Genomic DNA, 17,895 nt, shown 5'->3' with positions numbered 1-17,895 from the left:
AACTCAATCAATAATGAGAAAGTCACAAGAATAAAACTATACCAGCAGTCCTTTAATTCCCTCTGCCTTTAAAATATATCACAATTTCTGTACAGAATTATACAGCCAAATCAGACACCAGCTGATCATGAGGCAAGTGAACATATGTACAGCGGCAAAAGCTTGAGCAGTTTACCAAAAATAGAGCCTTAAAGACAGGACAGAGGACAAACTGACAGCATCCACGGGGCAAAGTACATGAAACCATCCAAACACTCAGAAACACACAAAGTTACCATTCACATGCACTCTTTTTTGGCACTAATGGCATACAAGCTCATTGCAGAGACAAACACATCTCTGCGTTTCTCAGATTAAGGTAGTAAAGATTCCATCACAATCTTTGCTGGCCGGCCAGTTCTGTTCATCTGACAACATGGCCATCGTTCCTTACAATGATATAGCGATATCATAATCAGGTTTCAGAGTCATAATCTCTTATGATCCAAGCTAATAAGCTCAGCGTGATAGTCAGTCCTTTGGTGAATGGTCTCCCATATGATCAGCATGTGTTGTGAGAAGATCTCAAGGCACCTGGAACATAAAGTTCAGAGATATAGCAATTAATAACAGGACAAAAACCACACGGTCACACACCAAATGGCTTTTCACAAGTTTTATCAAGTGTACCACGGCATGCAAGCATTAAAACGTTGATTTCGGCCACATTTAATACACTATTTGTTGTCAGGTAACTAACAAATATTCTACTAATGATTCTTCCAAGAAACCAACACTAAGACACATAAATGCAAAGCCAAACTACAGTACTAAGTACACATCACCACACTGAACGACAATGTTACAAACAGCTAATTCACAACAGTACAACACAAATACACATCTTGGTAGTTTTCATCTGTTTTGTCTGTTTTATTATTATCCCATCAGTACATGCAAAGCCACTATTAAAGACCAAAGGGATGGATGATGACTCATGAAGTTGTTTTTTTTTTTACACAGTTTGGCGACAAACAAATCAAACGACTTTTTCGCATTGATTCCCGATTCAACATCCATGATATACAGTGCTTCGCCTGGCAGCAGACAAGAAGAATCTTTAGCTGCAAATATCATATGATAGGCCTTCGAATAATTTCCAATTCCAAAAAACAGCCGTTCTTAGCATGACTAGGACCTGCTAGGCCTTATTTGGTTGTTTTTCTTGAAAATTCTGGACAAGAAATGCTCTTGATTCATATCATTCTACTGCCAGTCCAGCTCTATCTGTTCCTTGGTTTTCCTCACCTCTTCAGCATGCTTGTCCTGGAAAAACACAAGAAAAAAGAAGAAGAACTATTAAATAACAGCTCAATCTTAACTCTAAAGTGTTTAAGATTTGAAAAGATCTACCTAGTTGCACCAAATGAAATTGCAGAACTGATGCATATTTTCAACATTCAGATGGTCTCGCTCTAAAAACTCATGCCATCGGTTGAGCATTTTATTACTATATTGGGCTGCTCAAACAAACATATTGCAATTCCATTTGGTCCCACTAGTGGTGCAGAAATAACACACTGCACCTTTAAAAAGTAGAACTGGATTTGGATGTCAAAATCCACCGTACCTTCTCCTGAAGACGTTCCAGCATGGCAGCGATGTGGGCCTCCCGGTTCTCTTTGTTAATCTCCATTCTTTGCTCCAGCTTTTCTTTGGCCATCTTGATGAAGTTGTTGTGTTCCTCTATGGCTTTCTGGGCCACCTCTCGTTCATGCTCTCTCTTCTCAGCCAAGTGCTTCAGAAGTTCAGCTTCCTGACACTGTGGAGATAATGCATTCTATGTAACTCAATATGAGACTCAAATATAAGCATATCTATTATCGGTACTGTTGCATTAAAATAAAATACTTAAAATAAAATATAAATATTAGATAAAAAAAAAAGGAAAATTAAAATGCTGCCTCTGCAACTAAAAAAGTTGAAGCACTAAAGTTATTAAAACTGAAACTGAATAATTACTAATTACTGACATCAACTAACTAATTGATACTGAGAGTATCCTCCACAAAAAACATCTCTGTTCCTTACCTTTCTTCTCTCTTCAGCTGCATCCAGTTTCTTCTGGATCTCTTCCAGTGAGGGGTCTCTGCGAGGTGGGAAAGTGGGATGGAATTCCCTCTGACCGTCAAAAGATGGAGGTCTGAGGATGACCTCAAAGGCCTGGCCCGATGACCGCTTGTTTAGCTCGATCACCTCCATGTCTTTAATAATGCCCAGGTTGAGGTCCACAACATCTACAACAGAAAATCAACAATGACTGATTTGAAGGATATATATTAATGCAACTAATTTTAAACAACTTGATTTGGAACTGATGTGAATATAGTATAATGTTCCATTTAGCTCACTGGAATATGTAAAAACAGGGAAATCTGTCTGAAATGATCTTTAAAGGTGCCTTAAGATACCTTGTGTTTTCTTGGTGGGCTTTTCTCGAGGCTCTGGTAGGATGCAAGAGCAGAAGAGAGACACTAGAGGGAGCTCCTTCATCTTCTCTCTGTATGCTGCAAAAGAGAGACAGAGTTATTTTGAGGTAACATCATCACATGTGCTCACACATAATTCCTTCAGCTCCATTAAACACTCCCAAGTTCACATGCGAACAAGCAGGTGGATGTACACGTACCTGCAAGAGTCATTTTTCCTTCTTCTGAGTCCTCTGAGGCGTTTCAAACTCAGCTGATCCTACAGGAGAGAGAAACGATGATGTAATCAGAAACCATGTCTTTGTCCTCACATAAAGATCCCACAAGGTTTAGCATCGCAAATGTAGATTGTGAATAACAAGCACAAATCAAACCATCAAAAATTATTTATTTGCCGTGTAAAAGAACCACACAGCTACATCTAAGCACATAATAGTATGCATACTATATCTATTCAAATTCACAAAACAAAGCAGACAAATAGATTCAACCGTAATATACTTGCTTGCAATCGTTCGCAGAGGACAGCATGAATGAATTAGGTTTGTTTAGGGTTTATGATTTTCTCTCAGCCTACGCGCCTTCTCTATCAGTCTCTCTCGTTTCATCCTGCCTCTGCCTTCGCTGTGCCCCCTCATTTCCCACGCTCACTATCGCTGCACCCACTAACACCTTTGAAACTTTCTGACATTTTCAATGCATGGGCTTATTCTATAAAACATTTACAAACTTTTAGGCGTCAATTGATAACATAAAAGGCAAAAATTTTGATTCTGTAGGCCATTATAGGACAATGCATCATTTTCTCTATCACACTGCATGCACACAAAGTGAAAACCCTCCTGTTTTATTGATGCCATGCAGCAACACAGCTGATATAATAAATAATACATGCTTTGGTACACAACTCTGTTAGCACTGTCATTTACATTAGACAAATAAAAATTTCACATGCATTTGTTTGCAGCTCACAAAGCAAGTCATTTTTTAACCTCCCACTGCCTTCTGATCGGAATAAACGCTTGCTGTTTTGAAAGCAAAGGAAGTGTTGCTCTATTAAGGGGCCGTGGCCTTTTGCACACCAACATACTACATAATCTCACCTCTCAGTACCACCCACAGCACAGACTAGCACGCTCACTGCAGGACCTCTAAGACCATTGTGTATTCAAATAGCCTACACACTTTGCCCTACATCCCCTTTTTAAATTTAGCAATGCACTTTTTCCGCATAGCTATTTTTCACCTTGCACGAATATACAATGCACTTCGCCCTATATGCAATGCACTTCTTTTCTTTAGACTAACGTGATTTCATGCACAATATCACGTGACCATTTTCTAAATTGATTCTGATATGCTATTAAGATTCTTAACAGTTGCAAATCCCCAAACAATCATGCTTATATATGCATTTATGCACATATATAAGTCTATTAACCTCGACTGCATGCTCTAAATCTTGCAAGCATGCAAATCTGCATTGCAACATAATCTAAGGAATGCCAAACTAGATTTCTGCGCTATTAAATACAGAACAAAAATAGAATTATTGGATCTTGCTATAGTGAATAAAACTTTAGTCCAACAGATCGCCAGTCTCCTTTTGTCCTGCAAAAGAATAATACAGTAAATAACAAATTATGATATGCAATATTACCTTAACTCACCGACAGTGCTGTGATCTTCTGTCAGAGTCTTTCCCTCACGTTCAGTCTGACAGTCTGCTGCTGTTTGGATGCTCAACCTGGCAGCATCAGCACCACCTCTGCTAGATAAAGCATGACATCACCTCCCAGCGCTGTGATTGGTCGAGAGGGATGCAGGCTCCTGATGGGCTGAAATGGCTGGGAGTGCAGATAGGGGGTGGTTAACTCTTTGTTGAAAGCTGGTTTCAGAAAAAGAAAGGGCATATATTCTGCAGCTTTATGCAGAGGAAACATTATTTCTTCTTAAATTTTGAAATTAGGTAAAAATAATATTAGAATTTTTTTTATTTAAGTTCTTTTTTTATTTTATGGAAAACGGGCTATTGGAGCTATCAAAAATAGCACAACGGTTATTTTCATTTGCTTTCCTACATGTCATTCCTTAGCAATTAATTAATAATTTTTTTTAGTTCATTTCAGTTTAGAATTTAATTACGTGCAGCATCGTGTCCTAATCCAGTTCTGTCTGGTTTGGGGAACTGTTCGAAATGTCATGTCTAAAAACGGAGGAGGACAGGGATTTATGTGTCATCTTCTCACTCACTCATGGCTGGAGTCCTGTTTGATGACTATGACACAGTAACCTTGCCAACATGCTCGTCTGGATACAGGCAGACCGGTCCTGTTTGAACAGTCTGTCAATGGCCCATCTGTTGCTCAGGTCCTGTGCCAAATCAATTACCTACTGGTGTTTTAACAATTTCAAAGACAGCTTGTAGAACATTGCGTTCCTTTTATGAAGAAAAACCTGATTTTACAACCAAAATTATATTTAATATATACATGTTGCATCTCTAATTTCAGGAATTCAAAATTTCTTGATGAATTTTATGACATTTTAGTATGGAATTTGTAAAAGACTACATTCACAATTTAAATTTTTGGGATTGACAACTGCATTGAGTCTCAAAATGTTCTGTTCACACATACGTTTATAAAGGCTTGAATACAGTCTGTATGCACATGCAACGTGCAAAACTGCGAAGTCTTATCACATTTGACAAGACAAAAGTTTAGTTGAGGCGCAGCTTCTTCTATCAAATCTTAATGAACCGACGAAAGCTTTTATACCTCAGTAAAGAATGGAGAATTTGTGTCGAGAGCAGCTCCGTTTGAGGACGGTGACAGGATCTAAACCTTCAGCTGACTCGGTACACTCTAAAAAATGCTGGGTTGTTTCAACCCAATGTTGGGTCAAATATGGACTAACCCAACTGTTGGGTTAAATGTTGGTTACATTTTTAAATTAGCTTTTTAACCCAACAGTTGGGTTAGTCCATATTTGACCCAACATTGGGTTGAAACAACCCAGCATTTTTTAGAGTGTAAGGTGCACAGGTCTCGGTAAGTTACCAAAACCATAATAAAACAATAATCCCCAAGAAGCCGTGGTTTACAATGAATTTATAACAGCTAAGGGGCGTTGTTAGCTGTTATTAATTCACTGTAAACCACGGCTTCACTGGGTTTATTGCTTTTATAAAACGGTTATTCCATATACTGTACGTAGCAAGGTTTTACAAATTAAAACAAAGCAAATAAAATATAATGATAGTAATAAAAACATTCTTCCGCCAAACAATGTGGTTCCTCAGAAACGGTTGTGGTTGCAACAAAGCAACACACAGGCGCAGAAACAAAGAGGTGTATGTTTGTAAAGCAATTTACAACAGCTTCGAATGTGGCTCAGCCAATCAGAATCAAGGACTGGAACTATCCGTTTTATAAATGAAAATTCGAAATATGCCAGAGGCCTATGTGCAGCAGAGCGGTTTTCTTGCACTGTACAGTACGTGACAAACAACTAGCTGTCCAGTACGGTTCTGTTCACACAGCCGGACTTCGCCAAAAATAAAGTTGTGAGTCCTAAAAATTTACGGGTGTGAGCTGGGTTACTGAAAACAGTTGTCACTTCGGTAAATAACCTAAATGTGAATGTAACCATGTTAAAGGGATAGTTTGCGCCAAAATGAAAATCATGTCTTCATTTACTTACCCTAAAACTGTATAAAATTTCTTTCTTCTGATGAACGGCAAAAATAAATAAATAAATCCTTTCAAAAGGTACTAATACTGTACATACCATAGGCAAGCTTACTAATATGCATAGGTGATAAAACTAAAATGCACAGAAGTGTACCATCCTAGAGACAGCTTTTTTACCGTGTTCTTCTGAGAGAGTGGTAGCCATTGATCCATACTATGGAAGTCAATGGCTACCAGCAACTGGTTATCTACAGTCTTCAAAATATCTTCTTTTGCATTCAACAGAAGAAAGAAAAAATATGAGGCTAAATTAACATTTTGGGCTTAACTATCCCTTTAATGACTCAAATACAAGACTGGCAACTGTACTCTGCTGCTGTGTGAATGTGCAGGGTACTCTTTGATGATTTCAGCATCCATATAAGGCCCTTATATGAACCTGTTTGCAGTTTCGAGGTCTCTCAGGTGAGGTGGAAATATTCCCAGCGGCCTGATATGGATGTTGAATATGGCGGAACAGAACACACTGTACTTTATTTCCCAGTGGCCTCAAGAACACTGACGTCAGTCATACCAAACGAAACTAAATTACCTGCCATACATCTCCAACCAAGATATAAATTAATAGAACAAAGGAACTCAATGCACATGGATAAATGCAAAACAAAAGATTGCATAAAAAACATTTTTGCTGTTAATAATACAACAACATGATATATAAGAACATAATTTGTGCAAGAAAGGATCACCCACCCATATAAACTGGAGGGGAGCGTTGGGTTTCGTATATATGCTGGATGTGATCACTGAAGGGGGCCGCAGGGGGAGGGGAGACGGCAGTGCTCTAGCGATGATGTCATCCAGCTGAGAGTCGTGTGCACGGATACAGGATTTTTCACATGGCAACAGAGCAAAGAATGCAGCAAACGAGGTCCTGGAACTGATTAACACAGACATGAAGGACAAAAAAGAACGCATACTGGGAATTGTTTGCAAAAGGTGCATCGAAATCCTTTGCTGAGTGACAACGAGGGACTGAAAAGACAAGGGTGAGGGATGTAGTGAAAGAAAACAATGTGCCTGCAAGGAAAGCCTGATCATCACTGGTAACCCTGCTATGATGTCATTTCCAGCCAATCAGGAGCGGTGCGCTGGATTCTCTAGTCAGAATGATGCAGTTTCCAGTTCACATCTGACCTTACAGCAGTGAGGATGATGATGATGATGATGAAGCTAATCATGCATACAATTCTGCTGTATTAAACCTTTTCATTTTTCAAAATCATTTTGTACGTGTTGCACTTCATACTAAATACACAGTAAAGCACGGCTGCAGTTCAATATCCTGACATCAGTAACACGTCAGTCTAATGGCTTGTGATACTTGTGGCAGAATGACTGATGGGCACACTTTGCTTAAGAGGAATATTACGGTGTTCCAGCTGAATTATATTAAAACATATTGTGATGAGCTCAATCTGACACACCCCTCTTGAATAATACAGCCCAAAACAATGAATAATTCATACTCATGCTTTGTTTTGAGTCAGAAATGCACAAATGCTTGTCTTTTTCCTGCCACTGATATTGTATTTTGGTCTCAACACTGTCTACAGTGGCATACATCAAGGTCAACAAAATAATGTAGATTTTCGCTGAATTACAATCTTAGGACAAGTGTTGTTTTTCTAAATACCAAGTCGATTTATGTTATTTTTGAGGCATTGGAACACTACTTTCCTTCTGCAGCCTTGACATTCAATCCACATGTCCAAATGTTACGATCCATTAGGCATCATTTGTAGCTGTAAAGCATTTAGCATTTAAATGTATAAGTCAAAGCTTTACGTGATCTGATTCTGTATTCTAGGTGCGAAGCGCTCTGGATAGTGTGATGGGAGAGTAGGTCATATCTGCAGGCTCTAAACTCAGGACATGACCTCACTCTAATGGTCGCCTGCTGCATGACTCATAGCTTTTAACTGTGGATGTCAGTATCTCTCAGGCCTGGATTTACGGTCAAACCCAATCTACATAGACATGCTGTTTACTTGAAATAAACAGAGAACAAAAGATGATGACGTCACATACAGTCATAAAAAGATAAAGACTTCAGGTAGACTATGTTGAAAACGGAATATGGTGTACTGAACAGCACCTGCTATTTCTTAAATATAGTATGTGAAGCAGTATGCAATGACATGATGAATGTTTGAAACAGCAACATGCTGTTTTTGTTGGCACATGACCTCAGTGCATGTTTAATTCAGTGAATGGCATCCATTTATCAACTTGTAAATAAATGTTTTTTTTTTCAGAATTTTGAATCAAATTAGATCACATAATTGGTAAGTTTGGAATAGCATACTACTAGCATAGTGTAGCACTTGATATTTCAATACAGTGAAATATTTCACTTAATATTAATTGAATAACTTGCTTCAATAACTTACTCACTTGAATAAATGCTTGTTTTTTTTCCTTGGCAGTGATCTTGTAGTTTGGTCTCAATACGGTCTACAAAGGCATACATTAAAGGACTAGTTCACCCAAATATAAAAACTAGCTGAAATTTTATTCAGGTCATCCAAGATGTAGATGAGTTTGTTTCCTGATCAGAACAGATTTGGAGAAATTTACCATTACATCACTTGCTCACCAATGGATCCTCTGCAGTGAATGGGTGCCATCAGAATGAGACTCCAAACAGCTGATAAAAACATCACAATAATCCACACCACTCCAGTCTATCAATTAACATTTGTGAAGTGAAAAGCTGCTGTGTTGATATTTATGCACTAATAAAATTACATGTGAATTTATGCACCGAATGCAAATTATCTACTTTGTTTTCTAAAATGTGTAGTATACACTGCAATAATACAATGAACCGAAACTATTATCAGCTGCCATTTATTTATTTTTATTCTTATTAAATGATACAACCAAAGACATTGACACAAAATGGATTTAAAATGCTAATTAACATTTTCATATCAGAGATAACTAGACCACACATGCTTGAAATAAATGTGTAAAGCAATAATGTAAGATACTAAGATGTTTGAAACGCATGTTCAATTTCATATGATATTTAATTATAAAATATTATTCAGTATTCCTTGTATACCACACAGTATACAGCGTAAAAATACGCATAAAAATGCACACTGTGCACTATACACATAAGAAATATGTCATTCCGATGTTCCAATATGCAATAGTAACAGATTCTATTTTCCTCACTGGGAAAGCATTTGTTGGCCATCAAGTGCATGCGCAGTACAGTATTTTACAGTAATACTGCCATCCAAGCAGTGCAGTGGCATCTATGAATGAACAAATACAAAATACCTCTTTGACCTTTAACATTAGACCAGTAAAAACCAGTTATGACAGATTTTTGCATCTCACCAGGCAATGTTATTCCTCCCAGACATGCAATTATAGTAGGCGTCTTGACACTGCCCGCTTCCTTTCCAACTCATCCTTTCTCCCTTTATGTTTGGCTAATGAGAATTTGTATGTGTGGTGGCAGCAGCATGCAAGGGTGTTAAGATTGAGCGCTGGTAAACTCAACCACATAGTGACTCACGCTCTGTGAAAATCCAAAGGCATCTGCCATTGTTAGGTTTGCCACACAACCTACATGCCTCAGAATGGGATGAGTCACCCACACAGCGAAAGCCTGCTCGCATTCACGACTACTCTGTTCTAGAAACTTACAGACTAAAGTTAGAGTATGCAGGACTTGGATGCACTGTAGTGTAGCTTTTGACAATGAGAACATGACCTTTCAACGTCTTTAAAAGTACAGACGACTACTATTAACGCAATTCCTCTAAGAAAATGCAAATCAATGATGCAGAGTTTTGAAGCAGCCTATAGTGACAATCAATCACCATAATCTACAAAAAGCCTTATCTGTGTGCAGGTTTTATGAAAGTACATTTAAGACCAAGCAAAAAGAATTAAATGAATAAATTGAAGGGCACATAATACAACAATGTCCTCTAAATGTAAATGTCCAGGCCGCGATACATTATATCAGCAAAACTTAAAAGTTTGAAAATGCAACTTTCAACAGATCTTAAGCACTTTTTTAATTAATCTTACTAAAATAAACAGCTTCTGCTCCTAACCACTAGAATATGGAAATTACTTTTACCTTTTGATCACACAAGGTGATGTCCATCCTCAGTCATTTTGTCTTGTTTGCAAATGTCTAAAAGATTCTTAAAGATCAATTTTCTTGAGGTTTGTTATTGAAATAAGAATCTATCTATCGATCCGCTTTTAAGCCAATCTTAAAGCAGCACTTCGCTAATTCAATAGCTGAATGCAATTTCAGCATGCAAATTATTAAATGAAGGTCATTCTAGCACCTATATTGTGAATAAAAGAACAGGATATGAATGTTTGAGTTGTTTCCTCTAAAAGTTGACTTTCTATTACCTCTCCAGTACACGCATTCAAAGAAACTGAAAGCTGAAGGTCTCCCCGAGTGGTATTTCACACATGTGAAGGTCTACAAGAATCTTAATTCACGAAACAGAGGGGCTGAAGGCATGAAGATGTATCCCACAGTCTCACTACACCCACTGGATCCCTCTGCCATATGGCTGCAAAACCACTACTGCCCACCCATCATCTCAGCACACGCTCGGCTCCATCGAATATGAACACGCTGAACGCTTCTTACTCAAAGAGCATTATGAAAAGTCAAAGCAAGAAGTTCACAGCAAAGCAGATCTTGTATATATATATATATATATATAAAAATATTTAATTTCCCATCATAGAAACATGAACGTTAAAGGTACAGGAAGTCAGAAGAGAAACTGCAGATTTTGGTTTCTGTTCCAGGTTGTTAGGAAATACTAAGCATTTTGATTAACAGCCAAATAAGATTGTAGAGTATACATAAATATATTATGCAAAAGATAAACAAGTTATGTTCTGACATTTTTCAGAGGGTATTTGTTTGAATACATGCTCAGTGGCGACCCAAGGCATTCAACTCCATGCTGATGTTCGGTTTTGAACTAATGCGGTCCTTAACCTGTTTTTATATTCTAATACAAATGTCTTTATTTGCAGTTCTGAAATCTCAGCGCAGACTAGCTGGTGTGGCAGCAGGGTGTGCAAGTAGCCACAACTAAGCTACAACAACTTATTTGAGAGTCATTCAATGTGGAAAGGTCAACGTTGGGGAACAGTATACATACATAGTGACTATTTCCTGCCCTCACTTTGACTTCCTGTTGCGCACCTGCACTGTTTCCTTTCTCTCCTTCAGAAAGTTGCTGAAAGCACCGGCCTCTTTACTTTCTTCTGTGACTGTTGGGGAAAAAGTGGCATCATAAACATGTGTGTTACATGGTGTGACAGCGATTATGGTTCTTTAAGAGCCATCTGAAGTATCCTCACCTGTGTGATCGATATCATCGGTATCACTGTCTGTGTCTTCCTCATCTTCATCAGGGTTCCCGCGAGTAAAGATGAGGTCACTGGGTCCACCAAGATCTGGGGCTTCTGAAGAATAAAATAACCAGATGTGCCAGCGTATAAAGGATGCATGCATCATTTTTGGAGACAATGCTAATGACGAATCACTCTCAAAGACCAGATGAATGCAGAAATAGGATATGCATCTGATCTAAAAAGCATTTAATGCAGCCTTAAGTGTCCATTTTTCGTAATTGAGATTTATACATAATCTGAAAGCTGAATAAATAAGCTTTCCATTGATGTATGGTTTGTTAGGATAGGACAATATTTGGCTGAGATACAACTATTTGAAAATCTGGAATCTGAGGGTGCAAAAAAAAATCTAAATATTGAGAAAATCACCTTTAAAGTTGTCCAAATGAAGTTCTTAGCAATGCATGTTACTAATCAAAAATTAAGTTTTGATATATTAACGGTAGGAAATGTACTAAATATCTTCATGGAACATGATCTTTACTTAATATCCTAATGATTTTTGGCATAAAATAAAAATCTGTAATTTTGACCTATACAATGCTACAAATACACCCCAGCTACTTAAGACTGGTTTTGTGGTCCAGGGTCACATTTATTTTATTCCGCAAGGATGCTAATTGATCACAGTGACAGTAAATACATATAGTATTATCTTAAATCAATTGCATTCTTTTGAACTTTCTATTCATCAAAGAATCCTGAATAAAATGTATTACAAAAATATTAAGCAGCACAACTGTTTTAAGCATTGATAATAACATGCAATGTTTCTTGAGCAGGAAATCAGCATATTAGAAGGATCATGTGACACTGAAGACTAGAGCAATGAGGCTGAAAATTCAGCTTTGCATCACAGGAACAAATTACATTTTAAAATATATTCAAATAGAAAATATGTTTTAAATTGCGGTGATATTTTACAATATGACTATATTGTGAATATATGAATATACTGTATTTTTGACCAAATGAATGCAGCCTTGATGAGCATAAGAGACGGCTTATGCTCTTATGCATCTTGGCAACCCTAAACTTTTGAACAGTAGTGTTACCAAACATGTTAGCCTACTCTCTTTCCGATCTAAATATCAGATCTTACGTTATATGTGAAGAGTTCAAAGTTGAATAATGACTTTCAAACGTCTTTTTTTGAATGAACAGAGACGTGACTGAAATTAATATTTTCCAATAAGTTTAGATAGATTTTTACCTTTTATGGGCATTTTTACCTTTATAAATCCATTTTTACTATAAGTGTGCATCATCTTTTGAGTCAAATTCTTACATTTAATCAGGCAATTATAACAATACTACATTTAGGCTGTTACTAAACAAATGAAATCAGTATCAATCAAATTCATCTTTGCAGAGGTTGAATATGAAGTGGCATTTAGATGCTTTTACACATGTTAACGCAGCTTAGAGGGACATGGGATGCTTTAACTTGCAGTTACAAATGCATAAATAATGTTTTGATATTTTAAACGTGAAATGTTGAATAGTGATATTTAAATTATTTAAAAAATTAAAAGATCAGTTCAGTATTTGCGCTAAACCTGCGCAGATTTGGCTTGCATGAACTTCCTAAAGAAATTAATGAGTGAACATAACTTACAAAAAGTAACCCACCAAACTGGCTAGTGATTTGACAGCGTTACCCGCCACAGCTGATTTTTACCCGCATTTGGCGGGTGTTAATTTCAAACCCTGTATATATATATAAAAATAATATATAGTTTAATAAGTGCTGGAATGATATTTGTGGAATGGCCAGCTGATTTATGACTAGTACATCAGCCTACATCAGTGATTACTCACCAACTCTCTGTGCAGACGTTCATATTCAGGGCGATACTCACTGCAAGACAGTAAAACACAACAACTGTTTGCAAAAAAAGCATTAATTTATCTTTAAACATAAATATATATTGTCCTTAACACATACATCATTATAATTCACATTACAATGAATCTGCTCCTATTTCGATTATATTATACCAAGCTGGAAGTGCTATTAAAACGGATGTCTTTTGACCAAATCCAACTAGTTAAAGGGGTCCTATTATGCTCTTTTACAAAGTCTTGATTTAGTTTTGGGGGTGTACTAGAACATGCTCGGTTGTTCGAAAAACGCATTATTTTTCACATAATTTACATTATTATAATACCTTTCTCCCCAGGCTGGCACAAACGGCTCGATTAGTTCCGGCTTTGATGAAGGTCCGCCTTCCGAAAAACAAAATGTGTTGTGATTGGTTAGCTGTCCCAGTGCGTTGTGATTGGCGAACAGCTTAGACGGTGTTTCAGTACTGCCACGCCCCTTTGCTCCGTCTTTCAACAAAAGCTTTTGGGAACCCGGCACTTCTCACTTGTGATGCGGAAGCTGTCCTCAGTAAAATGCGCAGCACACAATAGCAAATTGTGGTTATAATGCTCAGGAACAGAGTTAAAAAGTAAATTGCAATCACTGTTTCCTGACATCATCTGCTTTCGGAAGTGGGGGGGAAAAAAAAAAACAGCATTTCAGGCGGTCGCGCAGCGGACGAGAAGCAAAGCGTCGCGCCACGTCTTTAAAATTCGAACACATTATTTTCTATGAGTGTAGGCACTGCTATTTTAGTATCATTTATATACTATTATAGTGTTTACAAACGTTTTAGTCTATAGTCTAAGTTTGAATTTCTTTATTACACAGTGTTGGGATACATACGTTTCATACTCTTTAGCAGCATCAGCAACCTGTACGAACAGTTCATCAAGTCCAGAACCCGTGACTGCAGACACACCGACAACCTACAGGACACAAAAAGAGTGTGTAACGCTCCTGCAATGGCACAAAAGACTGATCGCAACTGTGACCTTAAAGACAAAGTGACAAACAATACATTTCAGGAAAACAGAGTTATATATCTTTTTTTTTTTGGTGGTGCTAGCTTACAACTCTAAACTATTAAATGTTTTTCTAAGCAATTAGATTTACAAATCTAGAGTCGAGAATATCATGAATACTTAAGTCTAGGCTCTTCGGCAACTAATAACGGTCACCCAGATCATGTGGATGCAGTTTAACTGGACCAGAGCTTTGGACTCACCCTCAGGTTGGTGTAGAACTCATCCAGGACGAGACTCATAGAGCGTTTTCTCAATAAACTTCATGACCTAACAGAGGAGACAAGTTAAAACAGAAGTATGTGGACATAAAAGTGTACAAATGTGCCATCTACTGGATCCTTCAAATGCAATTCTACCTGATCAAATCGTGTTGCAAACAGATTGAGAGATGTGACGATTCCTCCATTTGGCCCTAAACCATATCTGTACAAGAGTCAAAGATAATCCACTCAGATGACATGAAATTTAACCAGGTGTGACGAGTGGGGGCGGGGGCGGGGGCGGGGCCGAGAGCCGAGAGCCCGTGGGAACGGAGCGAGGCTGGTGGAGTAATCGATAATGAGCGACACCTGCACCACTCACTCGGTGGGCCATCCACCAACGATGTCCAGTACCATCGCATGGCACCACGAGTGAGAGCCTCTCAGCCAGTTGAGGACCAAGCGGCAGTGTGTCCGGGAACCGGACCGATAATTTATTTATTTTTCCCTCTCTCGTATCTGTCTCTCCTCATCCTTCAGTCTCCTATTCTCTCGCCTCGTCTGTCTGTCCTTATCCCCAGGTACGCCGCGGCCGCCGTGATCGTCTCCCTCAGAGTGGGGAGGGGGGGGGAAGTACAGCGCAGTCTCGGGAGTACCCCCCGGCCTGCGAGGGGCGATGGGGGTATGTGGCGAGTGGGGGCGGGGCCGAGAGCCATGGGAATGGAGCGAGGCCGGTGGAGTAATCGATAATGAGCGACACCTGCACCACTCACCGGTCTGGAGTCCTACGGAGGAGCTCCGGAAAGATAAAAGGAGAAGTTACGACAGTGAAAGAGGAGAGAGGACCAGGCCTGGACTTTATTTTGTGTTTTGTGTGCGGCAGTCGTCCGCGAGGGGCTGCCGCTTTACTTTCATTTTGTGTTTGTTTATTTTATTAAAGTTTTCTTTAAATGTTCGCCGGTTCCCACCTCCTCCTTCCCATGACTACGAACTTTGTTACACCAGGGTTCATACACTTTTTGACCAATCAATTTCCATAACTTTTCCAGTCATTTGTGATTCACTGGATAAGGATTTTTCATAGAGAATGCACTCACTAAAAGTAATGTATATCAAAAAAATGATATAAGAGCTGTGCATAATTACATAATTAAAAACTATTTAGAAAGCGCCGTAATCTTACAATTCCCTGATATTTGATATATGATTCACAGCACAAGGCACCTCATTTCAAACTGAAAGGATACTGTTTCATGACTTCCTTGTAATTGACAGTGTCTCTGATGTCTGTAAGGAAAACCACAATCAGACGTAATCTTTGACATTAATGTAATCAACCAATCATGAACATTTATCCACAATAAAAACCAAAAGCGTCTTATTTTTCAGCGTTTTAATCAATAAATTAAGCCTGAGCGAAACTCCACTGCTTTTACATGGTGCTGGTTCCAGTGCCCAACCTGTTATATCAAAGCACTGCTATCAAATCATTCTGGACTTTAAATATGTTCTCAAAACTTCAAGACTCATAAACATTATTTTCTAAATCTGTCCATAATTATTTGGCAACTCATATGGCTTTTAAAATCACTTTTATCTTATATTTTGAATTTTAAATGTTTATTTTATGCTAACAAACACAAAAACATGAGTAAAGTGGCATGAGCAACTTGTAAAATCACTAAAATTATGAATTTAATTAGTTTGGATTTTTACATTTGTTTGAACGTACCTGCTCAGGTACGAGAACCAGCACCGAAAAGGAGTAACAGTAACATACCAATGTTGGCTGGAAAAGGGACCTCATGAACCGCAGGATCTAGATTGATAACATATGGAGGAGTTTTCTTGGAGTGCAGGTAAACTGTCAGTCTCTGAGAAAATAAGAAATATATATATATACACAAGTTAATTCTAGCCCATCAGAAATTCAAGTGAATGTGTTTTGGATTCCTTTATGATCAGTTTTCATTAGATTTTCTTCATAAGAAATACTTATAACATTTAACACTGACAGAATCTTACTATAATCAAGTAAATGTTATATAATTTGAAAACTGTGATATCAGTCTTACCTGCACAAACGTTGTTTTTCCTGACCCTGCCATGCCTAAAACTATGAGACACACCGGTTTCGGTTCTGTGTTCTGTTCGTTAGATGAACTCTGGCTCGGTGTTGGGTTATTATCTCCATCTTCTTTGCATTTATCACTTTCATTTGAAGCTCCATCGCTTATGTCTGCTGCTGCAGTCGCCATGCTGCTCCTACTGGACACTTACCGTAAAGTAATGTGTACTGGCGTAAAATGACGAAAACCATCCTGTCGTTATTACACACGACCACTAGATGGAAGCAGATTCAATAGGATTTGTTTGATTTTATAAAACGTGACTGACTGTGAATAGAATTAGAGACATTAAAATAGTTTTTTTATTTTTTATTATCTGGATACATTTTTCATTCCAAAATGAATAAAAGTGAAAGTATTAGTATTTGAAGTACATAATAGTAATGATGAGGATGATAATAATAATAATAATAATAATAATCAAATAATCAATTACTGTTATTCAGACCATTAATTTTTTTTTCATAACAATTAACCCCCTCCCAAGCATGGGCGTCGCTAGGCCATTTTTAGGGGGGCTGTAGCATCTGTGCAGTTCTTTGTCATAAATACAGTTTACAAAATATCATGGGGGAGCAATCGGTTCCCCATCTACCAGCCTAAGTTTTCGCTGCGTTCACCCCTCATCACGCCACAGGTTTTCTCCATATATAGCCTATATAATACCCTCATTGGGGGCTGAGCCCCCCTAAAATATAAATATAGAAAAAAATATAAATAAATTTATTTATATAAAAAATAAAAAAAAATAAAAAAAAATAATATATATATATATATAGCCTATATAATACCCTCATTGGGGGCTGAGCCTCCCTATAAGATGAAAATCCTGGAATCGCCCCGGCTCCCAAGTATCAGCAGTCTACTGTTATGTGGATAAATATAATTGGAAGTAAATTAGGAGTATTTGTTGTACTGAATTTAGTATTAATTTAAAAAAAGGATGATTTCCATTACTCTGAGATACCCCCCCCCCCCCCCCCCCCCCCCCCCACCCCCCAAACAAACAGACGGGATATTTTTT

At 37.9% G+C, this 17,895-nt stretch overlaps 1 protein-coding gene and 1 pseudogene across 3 annotated transcripts; both read right to left on the bottom strand.

Moving 5' to 3' along the window:
* Positions 1 to 91: 91 nt before the first annotated feature.
* LOC107586609 (stathmin-4-like) lies at positions 92 to 4,204 on the bottom strand. Of its 3 annotated transcripts, XM_016274060.1 has the most exons (7): positions 4,129 to 4,204; positions 2,669 to 2,727; positions 2,451 to 2,546; positions 2,071 to 2,276; positions 1,610 to 1,801; positions 1,288 to 1,305; positions 92 to 573 (listed from the first exon to the last, which is right to left on the bottom strand). In XM_016274060.1, the coding sequence occupies exons 2-7, from the start codon at positions 2,679 to 2,681 to the stop codon at positions 565 to 567; spliced, it is 534 nt and encodes a 177-aa protein (XP_016129546.1). In that variant the 5' UTR covers positions 2,682 to 2,727; positions 4,129 to 4,204; the 3' UTR covers positions 92 to 564. The 3 variants fall into 3 exon arrangements, with proteins under 3 accessions (XP_016129546.1, XP_016129544.1, XP_016129545.1); XM_016274058.1 differs by lacking the exon at positions 92 to 573 and having other exon boundaries at positions 1,054 to 1,305; XM_016274059.1 differs by lacking the exon at positions 92 to 573 and having other exon boundaries at positions 1,054 to 1,305; positions 4,139 to 4,204.
* A 6,744-nt stretch (positions 4,205 to 10,948) lies between these two features.
* LOC107586657 (GPN-loop GTPase 1-like) lies at positions 10,949 to 17,008 on the bottom strand (annotated as a pseudogene).
* Positions 17,009 to 17,895: the final 887 nt, after the last annotated feature.

This window comes from Sinocyclocheilus grahami, unplaced genomic scaffold (genome assembly GCF_001515645.1).
Source record: "Sinocyclocheilus grahami isolate Dianchi unplaced genomic scaffold, SAMN03320097.WGS_v1.1 scaffold84.1, whole genome shotgun sequence".
Lineage (NCBI taxonomy): Eukaryota > Metazoa > Chordata > Actinopteri > Cypriniformes > Cyprinidae > Sinocyclocheilus > Sinocyclocheilus grahami.
Note: the sequence above shows the minus strand (reverse complement) of the source record. Positions and strands in the feature narration are given on the sequence as shown.

What these genes read in the sequence shown, in the direction of transcription:
- LOC107586609 (XM_016274058.1), bottom strand. An exon ending in CAGCTGAAGAGAGAAGAAAG is followed by an intron (nt 1,802 to 2,070) that starts GTAAGGAACAGA and finishes TTATCTCCACAG; the next exon opens with TGTCAGGAAGCTGAACTTCT. An exon ending in TGGAACGTCTTCAGGAGAAG is followed by an intron (nt 1,306 to 1,609) that starts GTACGGTGGATT and finishes GTGTTTTTCCAG; the next exon opens with GACAAGCATGCTGAAGAGGT.